We start from the raw sequence: 24,158 nt of genomic DNA on the forward strand, positions 1-24,158 counted from the left end.
TTGTCTGAGAAAGCATCACAAGCAGAGCGAATGTCTGTCCCAGTGACTGGCGTTCACCCTATCTGTACCCAATACAGGATAGAAACCTGAGCAGTCCATAAGAAGCTTCTCTACCCTGGGAAAGGAGCTCTGTCATTACCTCCTCGAGGAGGGAATCCTCCAGCTCCTGCAGACGCTGCTCCTTCTCCTGCAGCAGACTCCGCCCCTTCTCCATGGTGCTGCGGATGTCCGTCAGGGTGCGAGCTTCCTGCAATGTATGAATCCCCACGTTGTGTTATAAACAGGCCGGTACATGGATAATGAACACTGTGCTTCCTATAATGATGAGACACGGAGTGTAGATCTCCATATAATGCTACAGGGATGTGTCCACATTGAATGGAAAAACGGTACAGTATATCAGTATGTGGAGTATTTGCCCCACATATGGCTATGCTGCAATTATACACAGATGATGAATACACAGACTGTACAATGGCGCTAAGGATTCATACAACAATAATGACCATGCTGCCTTGTGTAGTAATGCGGAGGAGGCGTCTGACATGCTGTACACGCGGCTTACCTTCTCCTCTCCCGTCCCGTCAGCAGACCTCCTCCCAGTGCGGCAGATGTCTGCTTCTTCTTGCAGCGCCTGAAAACTGCCAGCACTCAGATGGGAAGAGGGAGAGGAGATTGGGCCCTTAAGGCCTCCCATATAATAACAGTGAGATTGCTAAGCTGCAACTAAGCTCATTTCTGCCCATTATAAAAAAATCTTAGTTTCAAAAATGACATTTTCAGATATCAACTACAAAGGTAAAATGCATCGCTCGATATTAACTGCAGATGTGCTGCAGAGGAAAGTGTTACTTCCACACTACAGTATTACACAGTGTTCTTGGTATGATACCACTACTCTGCTCTGGTGTATGAATTCACGCATCCAATCAGTGCAGTCCTATATAGAAGGTATATAAATCTGTCTGTCAGTCATTGGCTGCCTGAGTAGCCCCTCCCTCCCAACCTGCAGAGAACTCTATACCAGTGAGAAACTAAACAACTCATAGGACGGACAACACATTACCCTAAGCCAGGCGTGGTCAGCCAGCTGTTGAAATTACACATCCCAGAATGCCTTGCAATAGTTTTAGCATTGCCTAATAGCAAAACTGTGGCAAGGCATGATGGGACTTGTAGTTTCACAACAACTGGAGGGCCATAGTCTGTCCATGCCTGCCCTAAGCGTTCACTCAACTATGTCTGCAAATTCTCAGCAATGCCACCCACATATATAATGTAACATATACAGTGACCATGCACATTACCCGACAGCGCCCGTGGCCGTTATAATTGACCATATCGTCAGTACACACTGGGACCTACCGAACATACGCAGGTCATTTGTCTATATTGGCAAATTGACCTGCATGCTCAGGAGATATCAATCATCATTAACGCTGCACAGGAGCGTTTATCATTAACGATACTGTGTCCCCCCACTAAATTATATTGTGAACAATATCGCTTAGTGTGTATGGGGCTTTACATGTGAAAGGGCCACTGATAAACAAGGCATCCAATTAGGATTATTTCCTCCTATTAAATAAACTAGAAGGTACATTACAAGCAGCGGAGACTATGGTGCTTATTTTGAGTCAGAGGCGAAGTAGCTGTAACTGGGTGACGCTGACGCAAGTTTCTATCCGGCGAAGAAGAAAGATCATTGTGGATGCAAGTAGAAGGAGCACGGCCAGAGTAATGGTTAGCATTGCTGCCTTACAGCGCTGAGGTCATGGGTTCAATTCCCACCATGGCTCTAACTGTGCGGAGTTTGTATATTCTCCCCGTGCTTGCGTGGGTTTACTCCGGGTACTCCGGTTTCCTCCCACAATCCACTGGGACAGGGACCGATGTGATTGTTCAAATATTCTCTGTACAACACTGCGGAATATGGACCTTATTCTGGTCCATTCGCATGGCCATGTGCGTTCACACGGGGCCGATATTTTCACATTGCGCATGTGCATGCGATGGGTGTGTGCGGCCACGGCGAACAAATTGTTAGCATATGGAAACTCCCAGTGTTTTATGGGTGTTCCCATCAGACTGCTGGGCGTTCTCAAGCTCATGGGCTGATAATGTGGGTGTGGGGGGCGGGAAGTTAAACCACCTTTTTCAGCCGTGGTCATAAATGACTACTCCCAGTCCTTTAGATATCGAAAAGAACAGTATAAAATTGATCGCACTTGAAAAAGTCGATACTTGTTTCCTAGCACGGCGCCCGTCGGGTTGATCGCATGCCTTAAGTTTAAGGTACTTAAGGCATGCGATCGACGCGATGGACCCGATTTTATGTCAATCACCGTTGATCGGGTCCATCGCGGCCCATTATAATGGGCCGCGATGCGACCAACGCGATTTTCCCATAGAAAATAATGTTAAATGATTTTTAAAGTTAAAATCGGGTTGATCAACCCGATTTTACATAGGGAACAATGGAAAATTGGCCAATATGGCCAATTTCTCAATGTATATTGTTAGAAAGTATGGTTAATGCCCCCCCATTGTTAATGCCACCCCACTATTGACAACCCGAAGCGTGGCGAGCGCAGCGAGCCCGCGTGGGGCGGCGGTACGCGTCCTCCGACCTACGCCACCCCACTATTGACGACAACCCGAAGCGTGGCGAGCGCAGCGACGTGGCGAGCGCAGCGACCCCGCGAGGGGCGGCGGTACGCGTCCTCCGACCTTTTCATACCACAACTATCCACATCGGCGTGGAGTTGATTTTATATAGTGTGGCGAGTGCAGCGAGCCACCGACCCCGAAGCGTGGCGAGCGCATGCGTATACCTGTGAAGTTATGCGCGTCCGCTCGCCACGCTTCGGGCTCAGTGGCTCGCTGCGCTCGCCACACTATATAAAATCAACTCCACGCCGACGTGGATAGTGGGGGTATGAAAAGATCGGAGGACGCGTACCGCCTGCGCTCGCCACACTAGTGGGGTGGCATTAACAATGGAGGGCCATTTCACCCATCAGGGGGGGTTTGCTATTAAAATGGGGGGTTTTGGGGCTTTTTACATTGATTCCAATGTAAAAATCGGGTCGGTCACGTCGATCGCTTCGCATGCGATTCGGTTGGCATGCGATGGACACGATTTTTCCGACCCGATCAATACAATCAAAATCGTGGGCTCCGTGCTAGGAAACAAGTACCAAAAAGTCAATACCCATTTATCAGCACAATGGAAAACCCACGATTACTATTATAATAATCTAAACCGGGCGGTACACATAATTAATAAGCATGCGATAAAACCGTCAAAAATCAGTTAAAAGATTTCACTTAGAGAATAAGCCTCAATTAATATGAACTGTCACTGTTCTTCTAATCAAATTCCAGCCATTGTCAGTATTAGTTCCTTATTATTATCTTCCAGTGATTATAAGCTTAACGAGGGAAGTTAATGTCAAACAGCTTCACATATCAGTGTTTGCTGCCATAGGTCAGAGGATTCAATAGATAGAGCACAACTGATAGGGCACAGAGCACTTCAGCGAGATTGTACGGTCACCGCCCAGTTAACACCTACGAAGCACCCAGTTTACACAAGGCAAGACCTGGCAAAGCTCCACCGGATGGGGGAACAAGCCACTGGCTGCACTTCTCTAAAGAAGTTATCTCCTTGGTGCCTGGATCCTCCATCATACCCATAGTCCCAGCATCCCCCATTGGCTGTAAGGAAAAATGTCATTTTAGTAAGTGTTATCCTTTTTGTTTAATGGGCAAAATTTTAACCGCTTAATGTCCATGTGTACCAACCCTAAGAATCTTCTCTGCACAGTACAGCAATAACGCGCAGTACAACCATAGCGCATCCCTGATAAATATGTGCCAATTACCTCCTCTAGGTTCTTCATCATGCCCTCCAGTTGGTGGGACTGCTGCGGATCCTGGTCCTTGTTGTGATGCCACTGCTGCTTGGCGGTTTTAAGCAAAGTCTGCCGCCGGCACATGGAACGCGTCTGGAGCTTCAGAAAATCCTTAGCCTTCTGTATAGACGCCCCTTGCGAGGAGATGTAATATCGCAAGCTATGGGACGGAAGGACAGAGAAGGGAAGTAAGACAACAGAGGGAAATACAGTCAGGAATGAATGGACAGGGGGGGATCCTGCACATTTATAAGGAAAATCACATATTGCAATATGCAAGCTTGTGGCAACTTAACAAATGTCAATCAAAAAGGACCTCTACATGCCTGTTGGAGAATGTATTTGGGGAAACCTCTACGGGGTATAATTACTAAGGTGGGAGTTCTACTGAAGATGGGATGTTGCCCGTAGCAACCAATAAAATTATACTTCTTATTTGTTTAGCGCCTTCTAGAAGATAATAGAATCTGATTGGTTGCCCATAGCAACATATCATCTTCAATAGAACTCCCACCTTAGTAAATGTACCCCTATGTGACCATTTCAGGTATTTTGGTGTTAAATGCTGAAAATTGTGGTGGAAGGTTTAAAAAACATGACTTACAAGTCCTGCTTACAGTACCAACACCTAATATATCACCTACCCCCATTTAACCCCCTGCTGTGCTTTGGACGTCCCTCTCACCCTTAGCTGTGAAGGGGTTGCTATTGGAAACTACATGCAAAAATATGTTATCCTCATAGAAAACAAAGTAATAGAATAAGTGGCAATGACACCTTCAGCAGAGGTCAAATGGAGCTTAATGCATCGAGATCTAGATATTGCGGGGATATAGTTGCTGCCACATTAAACAATGTTTATACAGTGCATGCTAGACAGCCTGTACAATGATCTACTGTATATAGGGTATCCGGACAACGGGTAGACACCAAAAAGCTTGACAATCATTAGGTCGACATGCAAAAAGGTCAAGACGCAAAAAGGCCGACATGCAAAAAGGCCAACACAAGCCTTAGGTCAACCGTCAAAAGGTTGACATGGGGTTTTTCGCTTTTTTTTTTTTTTAGGAGCCGACATGTGCTGACAGGGGGTATTTCATGCCCTACCATCCACTAGGGCGTGGTGGGAGAATAAAATAGTGTGCACAGCGCAGCGAGGCACCGTGCCCGAAGGATGGCGAGTGTAGCGAGCCATGCGAGGGGACGCGGTGCTACGTTTTAGTGTCCATGTTGACTGTGTAGACATTTTGAACAAAAAGGAAAGAAAAAAGGAAAGAAAAACCCATGTCGACATTTTGACTGTCGACCTTCCCCATGTCGACCTAATGCTTGTGGTGACCGTATTGCATGTCGACCTTTTTGGTGTCTACCCGGTGTCCCACACCCGTATATAGATATTACAACTTACTCATCAAGGCTGGAGTCCATCTCCGGGATAAGGGAAGGAGACAGAGGTGCTAGAGGCAGCTCTGTGCGATACTGTGCGGAGAGAAAGCAAACGTCCATCATTATGTTCAGTGCTGTACAGAATTCTTACTGCTTTGTATCTGAGGATAAGGAGCAATAAGTCCATCTAGAATAGGCTGGGATATCGCCCCTTTTACTAGCATGTTTCCCTTAATGCAGAACGTTATCCTCTTCCTAGTGCCATACAAGAGGCAGCCATCTTGGACATGTACAAAATGTCAACACGATCAAACGGTCGACTAGAGTTTTGAACGATTTTTTCTTTTTTTTTTCTTTTAAACGACTTGTTCGATTTGAATAGAGTTCCGAGTGCAGGAAGACATCATGCTGAAAGCATGGCGAGCGTAGCAAGGGGGACGCTGTACACTATGACTGTGTCCATGTCGACATAGACACCAATAAAACATGAAAAACTCATGTCAACCTTATTTTTTTATTGTGTCAACCTTTTTTATCGTGTCGACCTGTATGTTGACCTTCAGTGGTCGGCCTAGTGACTGTCAACCTAGACAATGTCAACCATTCATACCATAACCTCATTATGAAGATTCCATATCCGCTAACGAGACAGAATAGCTAATAACTCGATAGTCATACCAGAAAATGACCCACACCAGAAAATGACCCACACCAGAAAATGACCCACACCAGAAAATGACCCACACCAGAAAATGACCCACACCAGAAGACTATTGTAAAAACGGTGCAAAGTAGACATTATTTTTCTCTTGATTTAAATGTCCGTAAAACACACAAAATATAGTTTAAAGATCTTTCTCCAGAACGCGGATATTCCCTAACAGCAGACCTAGAACATCAGACTGTTGGCAGTGATGGGAATAAGCTTACAGGTACACGGACAGGTTGCCTAGGACTGCTCGTCTTCGTCAGGTCCTCTAAGCGAAGTTCTGATTCCACATTACTCATCTCTCCTTCTTTCTTCAACGCCTGTAAGTCCTCCCGCTTCTTATTTATTTTTTCCTCCAAATCGCTGCAGAGATCAATTTGATTTGTCAACAACAGTTTGGTTACGCAGGTTTTAACCCAAAGCATTAAGCCATACTAAATATACTATACTGCTACAATGGAACATAAAAACGAAGATACAATTTAATTCTGGAATTAAATTCTAGACTTGCAACATTTGCCTTAAAATCTTTTACCATTGTATTTTTGCAAATTTCAGAAATGCCTAATGTATTATTTTGAGAAATTTGTACAAAATTAATTTCCAACAGACCCTAGTGTTACCTTGCAGTTTTCTGGAGACTGGTGTATCGGCTCTGGAGATGCTCCAACTGTGTTTCCAGCTGAGATTTCTGGCCCTGCATCTCCTCCAGGTCCTTGCGTGTTAGTTTTATTAACTCAATGAGACGTCTTTGCTCCTCCACTGTGGTTTCCTGCGCCTTCACACTCTGTAAAGGGGAAGGAGATTCAAATGATGTTCTAAACTTAGTGACATGCTGTAACCTGTACTTGTACATAGGGGTTCTCTGCTGCAGAGCTCTAGAATCACTCTATGGATGCAGATACACTGGTAATAGTGGGGCAGATGTATTAAGCCTGGTGAAGAGATAAAGTGGAAGGAGAGAACGCACCAGCCAATCAACTGCAAACTGTCATTTTTTAAAGATAGCTGATTGGCTGGTGCATTATCACCTTCCACTTTAGCTCCACTTTGCTGTGCAAAGAACAAGGATCTCAGAGGGGGACGTTTCTAGCAGGGGGGGGGGGGGGTCACCAAAAGCTGTGCCAGCCTACAACAACTATATATATATATATATATATACACACAGGTCGAGTATCCCGTATCCGAATATCCGTTATCCGAATTATTCCGAAATACGGACATTCCAGAAAGTGAAATTTTTTTTTTTTTTGCTAAAAACTCACTGGGGACATTTGTAACAGCATCGCTGGGGACATGCTATGTAACTGGCACTATATATGTGCAAGACAATGATTGCTTGGCATTCAAATTCAGTGCTGAGATAGTACACACATTTTGTTTCACGTTTTGAAACCTTGTTTTTTGAACAATTAAAATATATTTGTGGGTATTTTATGTGGTAATAAAATATATTTGTGTGTATTTTATGTGTTTATACAGCATACATGCAAGATACTTCAAAATACATCATTAAAATATATTAAAATATTCCGAAATACGGAATAATCCGTTATCCAAAATTCTCCTTGTCCCGAGCATTTTGGATAAGGGATACTCAACCTGTATATATATATATATATATATATATATATATATATATATATATATATATATATATATATATATATATATATATATATATATATATATATATATATATATATATATATACACACACACACACACACACACACACATATACACATATATACACACACACACACAGAAATGCATAATGAACATAACACTATACAGTATGTCAAATACCTCCGATTTTTTTTCTATTTCCTTTTCTTGCTCAGTCAATTCTTCTATTCTCTTTCTCAGAGCCTCTTCCTACACAGGAAAAAACGCACAAGAGATCTACAAAGTATTCAATTTAATAAAGGCCCCCATACATTAGTCTGACTTCTCCTAATGACAAGTTGGACCAGTTTGACCTTGAGAGGGGGCCTCCCGGGGCAGCTCCCCGGGAGACTCGCTTACGATTTGGCACTTGATGTGCCAAATGACATGCAATAAATCGCATGATGTGGGCAGACACCCCAGCAAAGCGAATGGATGTTTATGCAAAACATCCATTCGCTGCTGTGCGGGCGATGCCGCACTTTGCTGGGGCGGCGGGGTGGGCGTGCGTTCGCCGGGCGGGGTTTGGTGGACTCGCAAGGCTGCGAATTCGCAGCCTTGCCAATCAACCTGAATAACCCCCTTAGTGTGGGCCGTAGCGCTTATGTAGTGGACATATGCACTTGCATAGACTTCTGTGCATAATGACTTCTGGCCAAGCACAATATATAAACAAGGCAGATCTCAGTTCTACATGTTTAATGTATACCGATCTTATCCCCACATTGTAGCTTCCTCGGTCTCCATCCTTACCTGTCTGTCTACCTGACTCGTCTTCACCATCAGTTGTTTTATTCTGATCTCTTGGTTTTGCTCCAAATCCAGCTGCTTGTTTTCCTAAGCAAAGATTTCTCATGTCTTAAAAAGGAAATCGACCTGGCAGAGCTTATAGGTAGGATGGTGTGTGTACCATAAGTACAGTGTGACATCGGCTGTGGTATTACCTCCTCCTGGTAGCTCCGCTGCCTCTCTTCCTGTCTCCGGTAATGCTCCTGACGCTGGACTTCCAGCTCCTGCTCATGGAGTTGCGTTATCGTTTCTCGCTCCTCTTGCAACTTTTCCAGCAACTGCGACCGCCGGGACTGCCCCTATTATAGAGAATATCACAATCACAAGGAGACCAGTCATTGTCAGCTGATGAGGGTACTAACAATCCTTTGACAAAAACAACTTTAGCTGGCCAAGTTGGAAGTAGGGATGCCAATCCCGGGGCATTTTTTTTAATCCCGGGATTGGAAAATGCTCAATACCGGGAATCTCGGGATTGGCCTGCCTAATAATACAAAATTAAAAAACCACCTCCGCTAAACTGCCCGCACATTTACTAATGTGGGCGCTGTGGCCGGGAACGACAGAGCGTCCAGGAATCCCCAGCGGTGCGGCTGGAACTGCGGAGTGGCCGGAACTTGAGAGCTGTGCTGCGGCCGGTGGGCCGACCACGTCACACTGTGCAGAGCCCCACAGCCGGGAGAGGAGCAGCAGGGCAGTGTCTGAGTAAGTGCTCAGACGCTGCCCAGCATAAATCTAATCCCGAAATCCCGGGATTCAGATCCCGGCAAATTTTGGGGCATAATCCCGGGATCCTGCCAATCCCGATACCAGGATGGGTCACCCTAGTTGGAAGTGATGTAACTGTCACACTCCCTTTCTGAACGATTACAGAAGCCAGTTACCAGCACCATTGCAGAGTCGTTTGTACCTACCTCCTTCTCCAGCTGCCTTCGATCCCGCTCTAACACCTGCTCATGTTCCTCTTTCATACGCTCCAGTTTCCTTTCATGTTCTCTCTGCACCTCTTGTCGTTTCTCTTGCAGAAGATCACTCATCTGGTCAAGCAGTTAGACATTACATGGTGACAATGGGATATTAATGGCATTGTATGATGTTTAAATAACTCTAGAACCTATCTACAAGTAATATGGAAGCATCATCACCTCTCTTTCAAAGTCCAAGACTTGCACCATTTTCTTATTGGTAAGCTGTAGATCGCTGGGCATCTTCGTGTCATACGGAGTTTGCTGCAATAATGGCTGAGTGTTCTGCAGGTCAGAGACTTCCTGGAGATAGAGATCACCCAAGACGAACAATGTTTGGATGAATTTAATAGTGAAAAGAAGATGGAATATCATGTATGACAACGGACAGAATGGGGAAAGAGAATAAGGCCAAAAATGTTGTATCTGTTTCTACAACACAGATATATGCGTTACAGTAACTGTGGGTCCGTGTCAACAATTTTTGACAACACAAAAAAACGAAAAACCTAATTTAAACTTTTGTATCTACCTTTTAGGTAGACCTATTGACTGTCTATCTGGACCAGGGATGGGGTATCTTCGGCCCTCCAGCTGTTGTTGAACTACGCATCCCAGCATGCCCTGCTACAGTTTTACTATTTGGTCATGCTAAAACTGTTGCAAGGCATGCTGGGATGTCTAGTTCAACAACAGCTGGAGGCAGTGGCATAACTAGTGTAAGGCAGCCCCCACTGCCGCTTGGGGGAGCGAGCGTCAGCAGGGACTGCGTGGGCCCTGGGCGCTGGCACCCGCCCGGCGCACTGACAATTATTATCTGACATGCTGCCGCAGTGTGCCACCTGCAGGGAGCATGGGAGGCGAGTAGCCCGCACAAAGGAGGCAGATAGCAGCACGATCAGTGTGCTGGCCCCTCGCTGCGATGTGTATCGTATAGTATAAGTGGCAATATGGTGTGGTGTATAGTGTAAGGGGCATTAAGGTGTGTATCGTATAGTGTAAGTGGCAATATTGTGTGATGTATAGTGTAAGGTGCAATACGGTGTGTATCGTATAGTGTAAGTGGCAATATGGTGTGATGTATAGTGTAAGGGGCATTACGGTGTGTATCGTATAGTGTAAGGGACATTACGGTGTGTATCGTATAGTGTAAGGGACATTACGGTGTGTGGCGTATAGTGTAATGTGCATTATGATATGTGGAGTATAGTGTGAGGGGCATTATGGGTGGTGGTGGTGAGGGGGCGCCGGTAACTTTTTTCCAGGGGGAGCAAAATTTATAGTTACGCCACTGATCTAGACACTCTCTATCTAATAATCCACACACCCCACTGGATAGAGCCTTTGATAAATAGGGTAAAGAATGGTGAAAATATAAATTTAGATAAGGCTATCCGCCGCTTAAACAGCAATATGAAGGAGAAAGAGCTGTAAAGGACAGTGCAATCTAAGAGGTAATAGGAAGCACACAGCGCCCCCTATTGTTACCTTCTGATGTTTCGCTATGGCTCCTCCCTTTAGTCTCTCCAGTTCCTCCAAATGCTGCTTCTCCAGGGACACAAGTACCTGCATACAGGAAAGGGAGGAGAAACTAAATAGGATTCCTACAGGCGGCTGATCCAAATGGTTTTCTTTATAAGACCTGAGCAATACAGAGAAAATAGGATGCAAATACCGCAACAGTTTACAGAGCTGCAGTAACGGTGATTCCTTCGGGCCTCACAAATCTGATCATAGGAAATCACTGCAAGACCATACCATCTGAAATGCTGCATTAAGCATGCCTACAACAGGCTTCAAAAAAACAGTGACATGTGAGACAGAGATCCTGTGTTATTGCTAATGCCAATACTCGTGGTCATAAACATTATTTATTAGGAAAAGGAAATGGCAGCCATCTTCTTTCCAGTTCTGCCATCATCTGCAATTGTTTTTTAAATTTTATTTAAATATTTGTGGAGCTTTTAGAGTGCATTAGTTAACGGTTTAGGAAAAATAGAGTGTGTGTGTGTGTGTGTGTGTGTGTGTGTGTGTGTGTGTGTGTGTGTGTGTGTGTGTGTGTGTGTGTGTGTGTGTGTATGGGGGGGGTGTCTACTGTAGTGGCAAAGTGATAGGAGACAAAGTGCAAATTCCTAGAAAAATATTTATATACAGCAATAATAATTCATTTTATTTTGTGTGTTCTTTTCACAACTGTGCGCAGATTCTCTAGAACCATAGCTTTGTATGTGTATGCGAGGTGCCAGACAATGCCACCCCTTAGGCACTGGTACTGTGGATTATCTTTGCCTTGTTGGCGAGTTTCCTGGTAGTCTCAGATGACCCACATTCTACTGATGATAAATACATATCCAGTGCACCTGATGCCTCCTCTCTATATAATCCTCAGTAGAGAGAGCTACACGAGACTACCACAGGCTCACACAAGCCTGGAAGGCAAGCATAGAACATCTGCTAGCGATTCCAAAGCCTTGGGACTTGTCACAGAGAGGGGTCGCGGCAGAAGAGTGCAGCATCCAGGACACATAAACGCTGTATGATTTCTGCTTTCATAGTACACCACAACAACATGATATTGAACTGTAAATAGCAGTTCCCATTAACCAATATGCCAGAAAACAAATGTATATATTTTTTATTTTTTTAGTATTATCTTTTATTCTTATTCTTTATATATATTATCTTTTTAGGTTAAAGATGAAGTCTGGTTCTTTATTCTGAGCAGGTAGACAGCATTCCAGGATAACAGCTTGGCATTTCTTAAGTTACAGCATGGCAGTTCTCACAAAAAGGGTAATTACAGAGAATCCGTAACATAAACCCCGGACCCCCGCAAGCCTATGGCCAAGGCACTAACTGCCATTGGGAACACCAACCCTCTGTCTTCAACACACATTTAACAGGAAGCACCAGGCGCTGCTAATCAGCCAGGGATTTTAATTACATCCTAGGAAAACCCAGGCTGGATCTCCCTAGCGCACTGCTGCTACTGCTGTTCTAAATCCTGGACTGGATCTTCCACATTACCCTGATGTGGAAGTATGCGGTCCCTGACACACAAAAAAACCTGGGATTTCCTGGTATAAAGGTTTCCGGGGCAGAGTCACCTTGCTCTTTATGATGGATTAGCCACCCAAGTGATAGGCCGGGATGCATGGGGTATTGGTAGGAATCATTGGAGCCTTGCTAGAATCTGTAATGCTTAGATTGTCTGCATGCTACTTCCTGTAATGATTGCATATGGATCCCCCTATAATTCGAATCAGAAAACAGACACATCCCAGAGTTCCACCATGAGGTTGGCTGACTTACCTCACTGGCTTCTTGCTTGTATTGGTTTCTCAGCGCTTCTAGGGCGCGCTCTCTTTCACGTGCCAGCAACGCTCTCTCTTCGTCCAATGCACTTTCTGTTGCTTTCTTCAGTTTTTCACGCAGAGCATGTTTATCTTGCAGCAGTTTCTCCTCCTCATACAGCTGGAACTGCTCTAAGGCCCGCCTGCGCTCCTTCTGGATCTCCTCTTCCTGGATCCTACAGGGCACAGATGTGACACCAGCAAAATAATTAGGTGATGCTAACGTAGAATAAAATGTTTTCTTGCATGTTATACTTTAAAATAAGTAGTTTTATTGACCCTCAATATGTTCGTTCGCCACAGTACATCTACAAGAGGCATGCGCAGCAGTCAGGTCTCACCTGCTGATCTCTCTCAATGTGTTTAATCATTATAGGTATATAAATGGTGTATATGCAAGCGACAGGCATGGTTCAGAGGAAAACATTAACAATCATATTACACAAATTGAAAAAACATTTGACAGTCAAGCATCACAGTAGAGGCCCCCATACAATAGTGAGATTTGGCCCACTTTACCCCGATTCCGATGGATCAGACCTAAAAATCGGTTCTGCGATGGAGGTCACACCCATTTCCCCTGAACTCACCGGGAGTCCTTTTATGTGCTGTGACTAATAGCTATTATTCATGTTTAGAACGTATATTATCCTGTTTGTATACAATGTTTTTTTTACAAAATGTCCAGTACAGAAGGGGGAATGGGAGCTTTGTGCTGAGCGATCTAGTTAAACACAGATCGCTCAGCATACAACGATGTGCGCTGAGAGATCTGTCACTGCCCGTGTCAAGCGATAGCGACACTCGGGACCACACATTACTGGGCCCCATACACATGTAGCGATCCATGCTTCATTTCTGGGGCTGTAATAACCCCGTGTGTATGTCCCATAAGTTTATAGTACGTCAAACTTTATGCTCTTAGGACAGGTCTATTTTTACTACCAGATTACAATGCCAAAGTACCACCACAAAAGAGCATAAACACTTCACCATTACTATATATCCTTTATATGCATCATTCATTTACCTGCATATTACTTCATCCTCTTACACCAGTTATGTACGTATATAAGCATTCTTCATATAATGAGCAGCACGGACGGTGTAATGGTTAGCATTACTTCCTCACAGCACTGAGGTCATGGGTTTGATTCCCACCATGGCCCTAACTGTGCGGAGTTTGTATATTCTCCCCGTACTTGCGTGGGTTTCCTCCGGGTACTCCGGATTCCTCACACAATCCAAAAATATACTGGTAGGCTGAATGGCTCCCAACAAATTAACCCTAGAATGTCTGTGTGTGCGTGTACATGTGGTAGGGAATATAGATTGTAAGCTCCACTGGGGCAGGGACTGATGTGTTAAAATATTGTCTGTAAAATGCTGCGGAATATGCGTGCGCTATATAAGAAACTGTTATTAATAATAATAATAATATAATTCAGCAGAAGCATTTTTGATGATAAATATTGCGGATACAACACACATCTCGCTTGGCGGAATTCTGACTTTAGGTGGTTGTCCTTAAATTTTACAACTTGGTGGAATAACAATTTAAAGATTGAGCAACCCTTATGGGAAAGCGTTGCTATTTTACAGACACAAACTGGATGCAGAAGAAACCAGGAAGGTTGTTTTCTTGCCCTCACTACTTCTTCATTTTGAAATGGGAGGCTTGCTGTTTCACTTACTTCATCCTTTCCTCCTCCTCTTCCCTCTCCAAGTTGAGTTCCGTTTCCAATCTCAGCAACCTCTGCTTCTGGGCCTCCCTCATCCTTTTCTCCTCTTCTTCCCTCTCCAAGTTGAGTTCCATTTCCAATCTCAGCAATCTCTGCTTCTGGGTCTCCCTCATCCTTTCCTCCTCTTCTTTAGTCTCGCGTTCCAGCTTTTCCTCCAATGCCCTATGCAAAACACAAATCATTTATATTTGTAACACCATAATTTAACCAAACACTGTCATAGCCTTCATTTCTAGGACTTTATATATCACGATATCTTACCCGCGTGGATCAGTGGTCTCCTCTTCCTTCCCTTTTATCCCTTTCACACAGAAAATAAAACCCGGGAATTACAAGGTCACCAGCTGTGTGAAGGGGTGAGACCTGGGTTTTTGGGATAATTACACAGGGAAAGGCACTGATTGGCTGTGAGGATTGGCCACTGGCGCTGGTTTGTGAGGTCATTAGGGAGTTGCAAAAAGGACAGCATGGCCTACTGGAAGGAGCAAGGGGTGAGAGCTGCTGGCAGTGAGAGGGGAGGAGGATATCTGGAAACAGAGGTAACCTGTACCTACCAGTATATAGAAACAAAACTTGTTTACAACATATTCTTGTGTCATGCCATGGTTAATGCAATGCAGTGAGCACTGAGCAGTCACCACCCACTTTTCGTGACCTCATCTCTGTGTGCCTTTAAAACTGTCCTTTACTTATGACACACAGTATATTGCAGGAAAAATCAGGCTTCTGTGTGAAAATGGTTGACACGGGAAATACACAAGTTTTTTGTACTGTGTGAAAGGGGGTCAGAGCTTTTAACTGAGTCTTACCCGGGTTTTTGTATCTGGGGAAATAGCCGGGTTTTGGGGGGTTTTCTGTCTGAAAGAGGTATTACACATCTTTACATGGAAGAATCCTATTTATCTCATCATCTCCCCATACACCACTCCTACAGTGCATCTGGAAAGTATTCACAGCGCTTCCCTTTTTCCACATTTTGTTATTTTGCAGCCTTATTCCTTATTTGTTATGTCGCAGCATTGTAATACATTTGTTTCCTCAAAATGCACCCAATTCCCACAAAAATGACAACGTGAATATTTTTTGTGATATTGTTGCACATTTATTATAAATAAAAAACTACGCTAGTTGGCTGTATCGGTCCATGAATGGGTTGATGGCTTGGACAAGGAATGGGCTGTTTATGGTTTAATGTTTAAATTTTTTGTTTTATTTTCTTCTTTTCTCTTTCTTTGTTTTTTTCTTTTGATTTATGTTCTATACTGTTTTTGGTAACTCCCCTTTTTAATAGTCAATGATACTTATAATTTTGGTACTTGTGTATAATCATGGCGCCCGTTATGTAGTTAGCGTAGCGTCAGAATCAGCGTAGCGTTCCCACGGCCAGCGTAGTTTCATGGTGGCAGTTACGTAGTTATCGTAGTGTCCCTGTCAGAGTCAGCATAGTGTTCCCATTTTTAACCTGCCTGACATGACAGGTGTGAATGTGTACCCCCACTATCCATGTCAGGGTGGAGTTGATTTTATAAAGCCCGAAGCCTGGCGAGCGCAACGAGCGACACGGATTACTTGACATGTAATCCGCGTGTGCTCTCCGCGCTTCGGGCTCGGTGGCTCACTGCGTTCGCCACACTTTATAAAATCAACTCCACGTCGACGTGGATAGTGGGGGTATCAACAAGTCGGGAGGAAGTGCACCGCATCCGCTCGCCACGCTTCGGGCTGACGTGGATAGTGGGGGTTTGAAATGGAGGCATTTGCCAGTATGTACTATGGAGCACTGGCAAATGCACCCTTTACGAGTCACTGAGACGTACAAACGTATGAGACGCTCCTGCGTCTCAGGCAAATGGAGCGCCTCTCCGCCGGTGTCCGCCAGTGCAGGGGATCTGGCGGTTACCGGCGCTGTGTAAGAGGCGCTCACTAGGCTTGCCAAGGACAGAGCTACATACGGTATTTCTGATTATACATCAAAGTTCAGACCACCATTGCATTATCACCGGAGTTACCATGTTATGGTTCCTTTTCTACTTATGTATATTTTTGGAAAATGTTAAAATTGTGGATTGCTCCTCATTTGATACCCTTACGCTTTTTTTCCCACTGTTTGTGTCAAATATTCAGGATACAGCCACTTACTGAACTTTATGGGACTTTGAAGCTTGCTGTCTGCTAATCCCGCTGGGAATTTTACCCCACATTTGGTCCTAAGTCCTATTTCCTCCACTGGAAACGAACAATTGGGATACCACCACCTGCTCAACAACTGGGGTTCCTTTCCATCTGCCTGTGATCCTGCCCATAAGGAGCACTGAGATACCATCACACAGTGCCAAGGACCCTGTCAGGTTATATGGACACCCACCACTATCAATCCAGTGATAAGCTCAAATAAGGAGGACACCAACGACCACTATTGACACTCACTCTGGTAAAATTACAGTTATATTGCTCAATCCCATATTTTAACAATTGTCTATATAAAATCAGTAAATTGGCCAATTTTATTAATTTCATTATTTTAGATTGTTGAATAAATGTTATCTGAATTATTTGTGATACCCAATTGATCTTTCATTTTTTTAAACCTAACAATATCTTTTTAGCGCTCCACTCCTTTCCCTTTTGAAACTGAGGAGGATATTCATACCTCAAATAAATGTAACATTGTAAGTGGCCTGCACTACATTACACTACGGATAGCTGCTTCCCTAGGTGGACTAAGAAATGGTGATGTCAGAGTGTCTTCTAATATAAAAAAATCCTACAAATCAATATTCCATAAGGATTTATCTTTACTGTATTCAAAAAGTTATCCAATGTTTTTGACCTATTAAACTTTTTATCACTATCAATGATAGAGGGAAGATATTTACTATAACCTCAAGCTACATACAGGAGTGTTATAGGGATGTTCTTTCATGCACGCAAGATGCTTAGTAAATTCTGAAGGTTCTTTGAATCAGAACGCTATAAAGCAGGATATGCATAATAGCGATTCCGAAACAACCCCCACAAAAGTCCACCTGTTACCTGTAATCTTAATAGCAACCTGATATACCTGAGTTTACTCTCCTGGTACTGTTGTGGGTTAGGGTTGTCCTCCTCTTTCTTCCACAGGTCTTCGGTCAATTCCTTCAGTTTTTGTTCCTCCTTTAGTGCGGTCATCTCCCGCTTCGCCATTATTTTGGAAGAGTCATTTGAAGGTTTATCTGTGAGTTTCTGTGGCGGTTCAGCTTTTAGGCTGGCCACCTCGCCTGCATTTTGCAATAATGGCTTGTCACGTTTGTATACTTCTGTTGGCTGTTTGAACAGTTCTTTATCAGATGTAGGTTCCACAGTGGGTTGTACAGGTTTAGTTACTGGATGAATCGGACTGCAAAAAAAAAAAAAAAATAATCATTGTACTTAAACCAATAGTCAAAAACAGATGTACAAATGTGCATGGCCCTGGACTTAAACCCACCTCTCTCTGCTCTCCAATGGACCTTTCACCAGATCTACGTCATCTTCTTCACTCACTTCCTCTTCGATGTCTTCTTCAACCTCCTTCTCCTCTATGGCTTCCTTCACGAAAACAATATGAAGAATGGTCTCATTATAGGCCACAAATCGAGAAAATGACAGCTGCAGCAAAACACAAATCTAAGGTTCCATTACTTAAAGAATGGAAAATGCATGACCGTAATCTGGGCAGTGGGACGTAGCAAGGGGGTGGTATTTTGGGATGTAGCGACAGATGGTCAGCATGGAGGTGAGGGATGTGGCTACAAAAAGGAGACTGAGGTGACCCAGCACACGTTATACTAGCCACAATAATGACTGTAGATTGTCTGTCCCTTTTCCTCAATGCACACCAACAGATCCCACTGCAAGGGAGATGGGACAGATTCTTTAGAAGAACACCAGCTGCCATGCTAAGTATGGCAGTCGGGCTGGGGGAGTCAGGACAGAGTGGCAGGGACAAAGAGAGAGAGGGGCGGGCATAGAGGGCAGAGATTAAGGTCTTCATGTATTCCTTAAATTAAACACCTTGCACCCTATGCATAATATTAATGGTATGATTACAAGAATGAGCCATGGTCCTGTATCATGGAACTTGGTATAATACTATCTAGTAGACATGCAAAGCTTCCCGTACTCTGCAATATACAGTACTGCTCTATTAAATTGTGCAGCGCAATGTACTCGATCAACTTCATTTTCTATTCCTTTAATAACCAGTGAGCCCCTTCTGTTATACCTGCCCCTGCTTGCAACCATAGGATGGTTCTATACACACAGTGAATACCCAAATCTGCTCATGTCACAGATGAGTCATCCAGCTGAGCCCCATAAAAACCCCATGAACATATGAGAGTACTGAAGATATAATCTGCCAAACCAAATCAGGAGTTTCAGAGAAATGATGCCACCTGCTGGCTACATGCACTCACTGCAATGATTTTTTGTATGATGAAAATAGGAACAACAGTGTGTGAACTAAAACCCGAAACATTAAAATAATAAGTTTCTTAAGCATAAACACAAGATTGTATATAGAAAGCAACAGGGTTCTGAAAATATCTGTGCGCCAAGAGGGTACCTTACTTTTGGACTTAGGCGTCCTGGAGATAAAGCAGAGATGTCAAGAACTTTCTCAAACGATCGACCACCAAGCCCAAAATCCTTCAGAAAAGAATAAAAAATACTAACATATAAGAACATTGCAAACCTATCAGCAAGCAGCGACTGCATCCAGAGTATAGCAAATGACAGCCATTAATTAAATAACAAAAAGGTGTGACATTTATGACCAGTGGCTTCGAGGGGGTGTGGGCAGTGTTCCCTCTAAGCTGTGCGCACGTGCGCGCGCACACAACTCGATGAGCCTGCGCACAGACATTACAACAGAGCGCACAAAGCAGCAGTGGTCCCTTTTGCAGTTGTGGACTCAATTAATGTGTGTTCCACCCATTAACTACATTGTGTGCTGTGTTTTGAATGTTTAAATCTTCAATATCATTTTGAAGTAAAGTTAACACAAATGCTGAACGTCATTTTCCAGTTATATATGTGACGCACAAAAATTTAAATTTCCTTCCAAAGTTGCACAGCCAAAATTTTTTGCCGCACACAGCCTTCAGAAAATTAGAGGGAACATTGGGTGTGGGGGGGGTACTTTTTACCCGGGCCTGGGTCCCGCTCCCCAATCCCGTTGCAGGCTGCGTCCGCAGCACAGCCTCTCACCCCCAGCTCAGCACATACTGCTCAATGCCTCGTGCCGAGCTAAAGAGAGTGACAGAGTCAGCGTCAGCTTGTCATCTCTATCCCACTCATTTCAACTTTTTTCATGGTGCATGGCCACGCCCCTTCCCAGAGGACCCACCCCCTTAGATAGGTCGGTGCCCCTGCTTATGACCGATCAGAAATAAAAGAGCTAGTGCACAGATAACTGGAAAAGGAGTAGGTATACTCAGTGGTGGCCAAACCAGTCCTTGATATCTACAACGGTCCACGTTTTCAAAATCACCTAGCTGGTGCACATCTGTAGTCATTACCAATTGTCACATTATCAAACCTGCTGCATTCATTCCTTCCATAGATCCACAGGTTGCCTAATATACATCAACTGTGAGTAGATCTTGAGGACAGGTTTGGCCACCTCATGTATAACTGAAGGTGTAGGTATAAAACCACTGTAGTAGAATAGTCTCCAGCTCACCATGCTTGCCAGGCCACTGTGGTCAGACTTCTGGACATCCTTCACACCCTCGCTGTTTTCCGATTCCTGCAATAAGATATGTTATGTGGTTTGATACCAGTGGACAAGAAACGGGCAACAGCAGCAGGTTCAGTGATAGATACAACACGCAGATTACTATAGCTAATAAATAAGAAGCACTCAGAACACACAGCAGCCTATTCAGAGACAGAAGCTACAGAAGCAAAGACGTGAACTTATTATATGTGGATACGATGGCATTGTCGTCATACTGGAAATACAAATTTATGAAGCTACGAGATCTTGTTAAACGAACACGTACCCTAAACAAAAATGTTTGTTTTGGGTGAAGATCAGATTAATAAAAACAAAAACTGAACGGTAATATTTTGCATGTGTCGTTTGGGGTCCCTTAAGGCTGTACTTACTATATAGTCAAAATCCTATAGCACATCGGCCCTCATTCTGGTCTGATCGCTCCCTTGCACATGTGCAGCCGCATTGTGCGAGCTGCCACGGCAAATTGATTATTTGCTGGCCGCTTGCACGCAGCAGTGCGGGTGGGGGACATAGGGCAGTGGCCCGTGGTCGCGCCCATGGGAATGCCCATTATTTTATAGATGTTCCCATGAAAACTCTGGCCGTTCCCATGGTAGTTCGCATGTGATGCAGGGGGCGGGCACCTGACATCAGTGGATGTCAGCTGCCCACCAGCTTCCTGTACAGGGACCATCAGATCTGACACCAGAGAGGCGTCTTAGATCTGCAAGCGCTTGCAAAATCATTCGATAATCAGCAACCATCGAATGATTTTGCTAAACACCTCGTGGCCCCATGGCATTAAAATCGATTGTAGAAATAGACTGTGCAGTAAAGTCTATTTCTACTATCTCGGAAGGAGGACCATACTGCTCAATGCAGCATGGCCCCCACTAAACACCCCACCCTCGGCACCGTCCCTCCGCTGGCTGCTGATATAGAATCTATCGGCGGACGCCAAATCTTACATGTGTATACACTATGGGCCCGATTCTGGTTCACTTGCAAAAAAAATCTCTTTAATGGACAAAACCATGTGTACTGCAGGTGGGGCAGATGTAACATGTGGAGAGAGTTAGATTTGGGTGGGGTTCGTACATCAAACTGATATCTATATTGCAGTGTAAAAATAAAGCAGCCAGTATTTATATATAATTAGCTTTTGTGAGTGAACCAGAATCAGGCCCTATAAGTGTATATGGTAATGCAGTGTGGTTACATTACAGCCATTAGGTAATCCTAGCAGATTCAGCAAACGCAATCCGAAAATAAATACTGTCTAATATAATTGTTTAATTAATTCTTCGTCCAAAAAAAAAAGGTTTTGGGTGGTGGAAAAAATAAGAGGACGAGATCCATTTATTTTAATGGCCCATAAGGAGATTGTTGGAATTGGAATGTCTTCAACACTCGTAAGTAACACTGAATGGCAGTGTCAAACGGATCTACTTTCAGTAAAGGCCCCCATAGGCTATGCCACTTGCGGGGAGCATTCAATCTCCCTTGAGCCATGTATGATGTATTGCATGTGATCCCGTTCCCCACCTCGTGAAGGGGTCTGATTCAGAGGTTGGACGTGCAGCACATCCGACCTCTGACTCCGGACCTCACAGGAACGCACATCGGATCTGATGTCATACACACGAGATGTCTCAGCCCAATCTGTTGGAATCGGGTAAAATCGGGCACAAATCGCATAGTGTATGGGAGCCTTAAGAGTGTCACCTTCTTCTGCAATTTATGTAACTACATTTCAATCCATTATCCAAGCCATTTCCTAGTTGGAAACAAGACAACTGGGAAGAAGCCATTGGAAAACTACTTATTCTCATACCAAGTAACATAGGTACTGGCTCCAAACCTGGGACACATCACCTTGTTAAGGATCATGTTTTAGTTACCACACCATTAAAGACATCTGGCAGATCCGCACTGGTAAAACAACCCTGGACTTAACAGATCCTTCCATAAAGGAGGAGACCCAAACAGGCCCACTGAAGAGATAGCTTGTATACCACCCACAGTGTTTGGCCAGTCTAGTTAGGTGGAACTTTTCTTTAGATCTTGTCAAGAACATAAGACATCACCTCCAATGTTTGGAACAGATAAGTCATATGAACTGAAATGTCTATAAATTCCGGGTCCATGAAAATGATCGATTCACCTAAGTTTCCATCGAGAAGCTCTCTTGTCGATATCTAGCTGGACCAACGTGTCCACAATCAAACTTTGAGTTTTCCACCTCTGCGTTGGCCGATAATGCTATATTATTTTCTACAGCCTATCACATGATTGTGCTGGTGCCCTTGATTACACATGAGCCTTTTTTTCTTACCTATAATAGCTGGTGTTTGTCACTAGGGTGCTGCTGCCTTATGGAATCCCCTTTGAGAGAAATTGTCCACAAACTAGGTGCATTTATCTCCAACATTAACTCTAGGATCCCGAATATCAGCTTAAAATATCAGCTCAATTACTTGGCTGCATGAGGGCAAGTGGAGGAGGATGTGGTAGAAGGAGGTAATGAACACAGCACCTGCTGAGCCTGGATTGCAGACACCCCAGCAAGGTGGTAGATTTAAAAGAAAAATCAGCAGCAAATGAAATACAAATAAATAGTGGACTTCTGACGCAGACATAAAGCAGCTTTTGTCGCCGCTCCAAACCCCCCCCCCCTTCCCCCAAATAAAAGCAGTTCCCTAACAGATAAGAATATAAAAGAGGGAGGTGCACAAAAGGCTGACAATAATAAAGTGCCCAGTCCCTAATGGAACCGGATATTCCCGAATTGTGGTGTCCTCCAATTGTATGTATAGAATGATGGCCTGGAATCCTATTGCCGGTGTTCATTTACTGCATGGCAATAAATCGTATCGGGCTATGAAATTATACCCCGCTCTTGTGCGGTAAATGACCAGCTTTCGGGTGAGAACACATGGGATAGGTTATCACGCAGTAATGGATTATACTTCGGGTGCCTGAAGAACCTAAAGCATAATCTCCAATAACTATGGTTACTCGGGGCTAGTTGTATAACCCCAGCCAAATCCATTATCTGAGGAGTCTTACTTTGTCCTACACATACATAGTTACATTGAAAAAAATATCTGCCTTTGTAGAGACTATGTAGAAAGTTGTTGCACCGCACAAGTTCTTATTTTATGACTGCTATACCTAGAGAAGCTATAGTACATATTACATTACAGTAATGCAAACTAGAAGCAGAAAAAAGGTCTAGTACAGTAGTAGCACACTAGTAAGTATGGTGAGGGACACAGCACAAGCTCATAAAGCAGGTGTAAGGGACTTTTCTTACATCCTGGGCATCTGGTTCCAGGTCATGATCCCTGGTACTGGAACATGGCTCTCCAGCTATGGAGGCTCCAGAATTTCCATCCTTAGAATCATTGTCAATAGAGCCTGGTACAGACCCTGGCATCCCTACAGGTTTTCCAGCTGGAGATGTACTGAGCACCAGCTGTACGTCTGACTGTCCAGGCTGGTCATAAGTTCCTCTGTCCGCAGCGGAGTCCTGCTCTCCTGGTGATGAAGGGCCAGCAGATAGGGGGGACGGGTGCTCACTCCACCTCCCCTGCAATCCCTTCTAGAGAGATTATGGGTAGGAATAGCAGTTCCATGTTACCACAAACAGACAAGGGGGGGGGGGGACGACACAAATTCCAACTACTAACTACAGAGTAAAGAAAACTCCAAAACAACAGAAGATAAAAAGCATCAAGCAGGAAAGTGAGAATTCTACGGACAACCAGAAGCGGTGGTGGAAAGCTCAAGTCACATGGGAGACCATATATTTTATATATGAATGCAATAATATTTCATCAATGAGCTGCTACTTATTAAATCCTAGATTATCCAATATTGTGTC

At 44.0% G+C, this 24,158-nt stretch overlaps 1 protein-coding gene across 6 annotated transcripts in view; it reads right to left on the reverse strand.

Annotated features, from left to right (window-relative positions):
* Window positions 1–24,158, reverse strand: part of CEP164 (centrosomal protein 164) — a 61,624-nt gene that overhangs the window by 15,961 nt on the left and 21,505 nt on the right. For 3 of the 6 annotated variants that reach the window (XM_083163148.1, XM_083163145.1, XM_083163146.1), the window contains exons 9-27: window positions 23,589–23,876; window positions 20,234–20,299; window positions 19,120–19,197; window positions 17,996–18,096; window positions 17,591–17,905; window positions 14,482–14,691; window positions 12,747–12,963; window positions 10,923–11,000; window positions 9,615–9,737; window positions 9,384–9,506; window positions 8,625–8,768; window positions 8,434–8,517; window positions 7,822–7,890; window positions 6,636–6,799; window positions 6,234–6,375; window positions 5,326–5,396; window positions 3,888–4,077; window positions 566–634; window positions 140–247 (exon numbers count right to left, since the gene is read on the reverse strand). In XM_083163148.1, coding sequence (XP_083019274.1) covers window positions 140–247; window positions 566–634; window positions 3,888–4,077; window positions 5,326–5,396; window positions 6,234–6,375; window positions 6,636–6,799; window positions 7,822–7,890; window positions 8,434–8,517; window positions 8,625–8,768; window positions 9,384–9,506; window positions 9,615–9,737; window positions 10,923–11,000; window positions 12,747–12,963; window positions 14,482–14,691; window positions 17,591–17,905; window positions 17,996–18,096; window positions 19,120–19,197; window positions 20,234–20,299; window positions 23,589–23,876 — 2,640 coding nt within the window. The remainder of the gene's footprint in view (window positions 1–139; window positions 248–565; window positions 635–3,887; window positions 4,078–5,325; window positions 5,397–6,233; window positions 6,376–6,635; window positions 6,800–7,821; window positions 7,891–8,433; window positions 8,518–8,624; window positions 8,769–9,383; window positions 9,507–9,614; window positions 9,738–10,922; window positions 11,001–12,746; window positions 12,964–14,481; window positions 14,692–17,590; window positions 17,906–17,995; window positions 18,097–19,119; window positions 19,198–20,233; window positions 20,300–23,588; window positions 23,877–24,158) is intronic. The other 3 variants (XM_083163147.1, XM_083163149.1, XM_083163150.1) reach the window with 3 other exon arrangements.

This window comes from Crinia signifera, chromosome 19 (assembly GCF_055691185.1).
Source record: "Crinia signifera chromosome 19, ASM5569118v1, whole genome shotgun sequence".
Taxonomy (NCBI): Eukaryota; Metazoa; Chordata; class Amphibia; order Anura; family Myobatrachidae; genus Crinia; species Crinia signifera.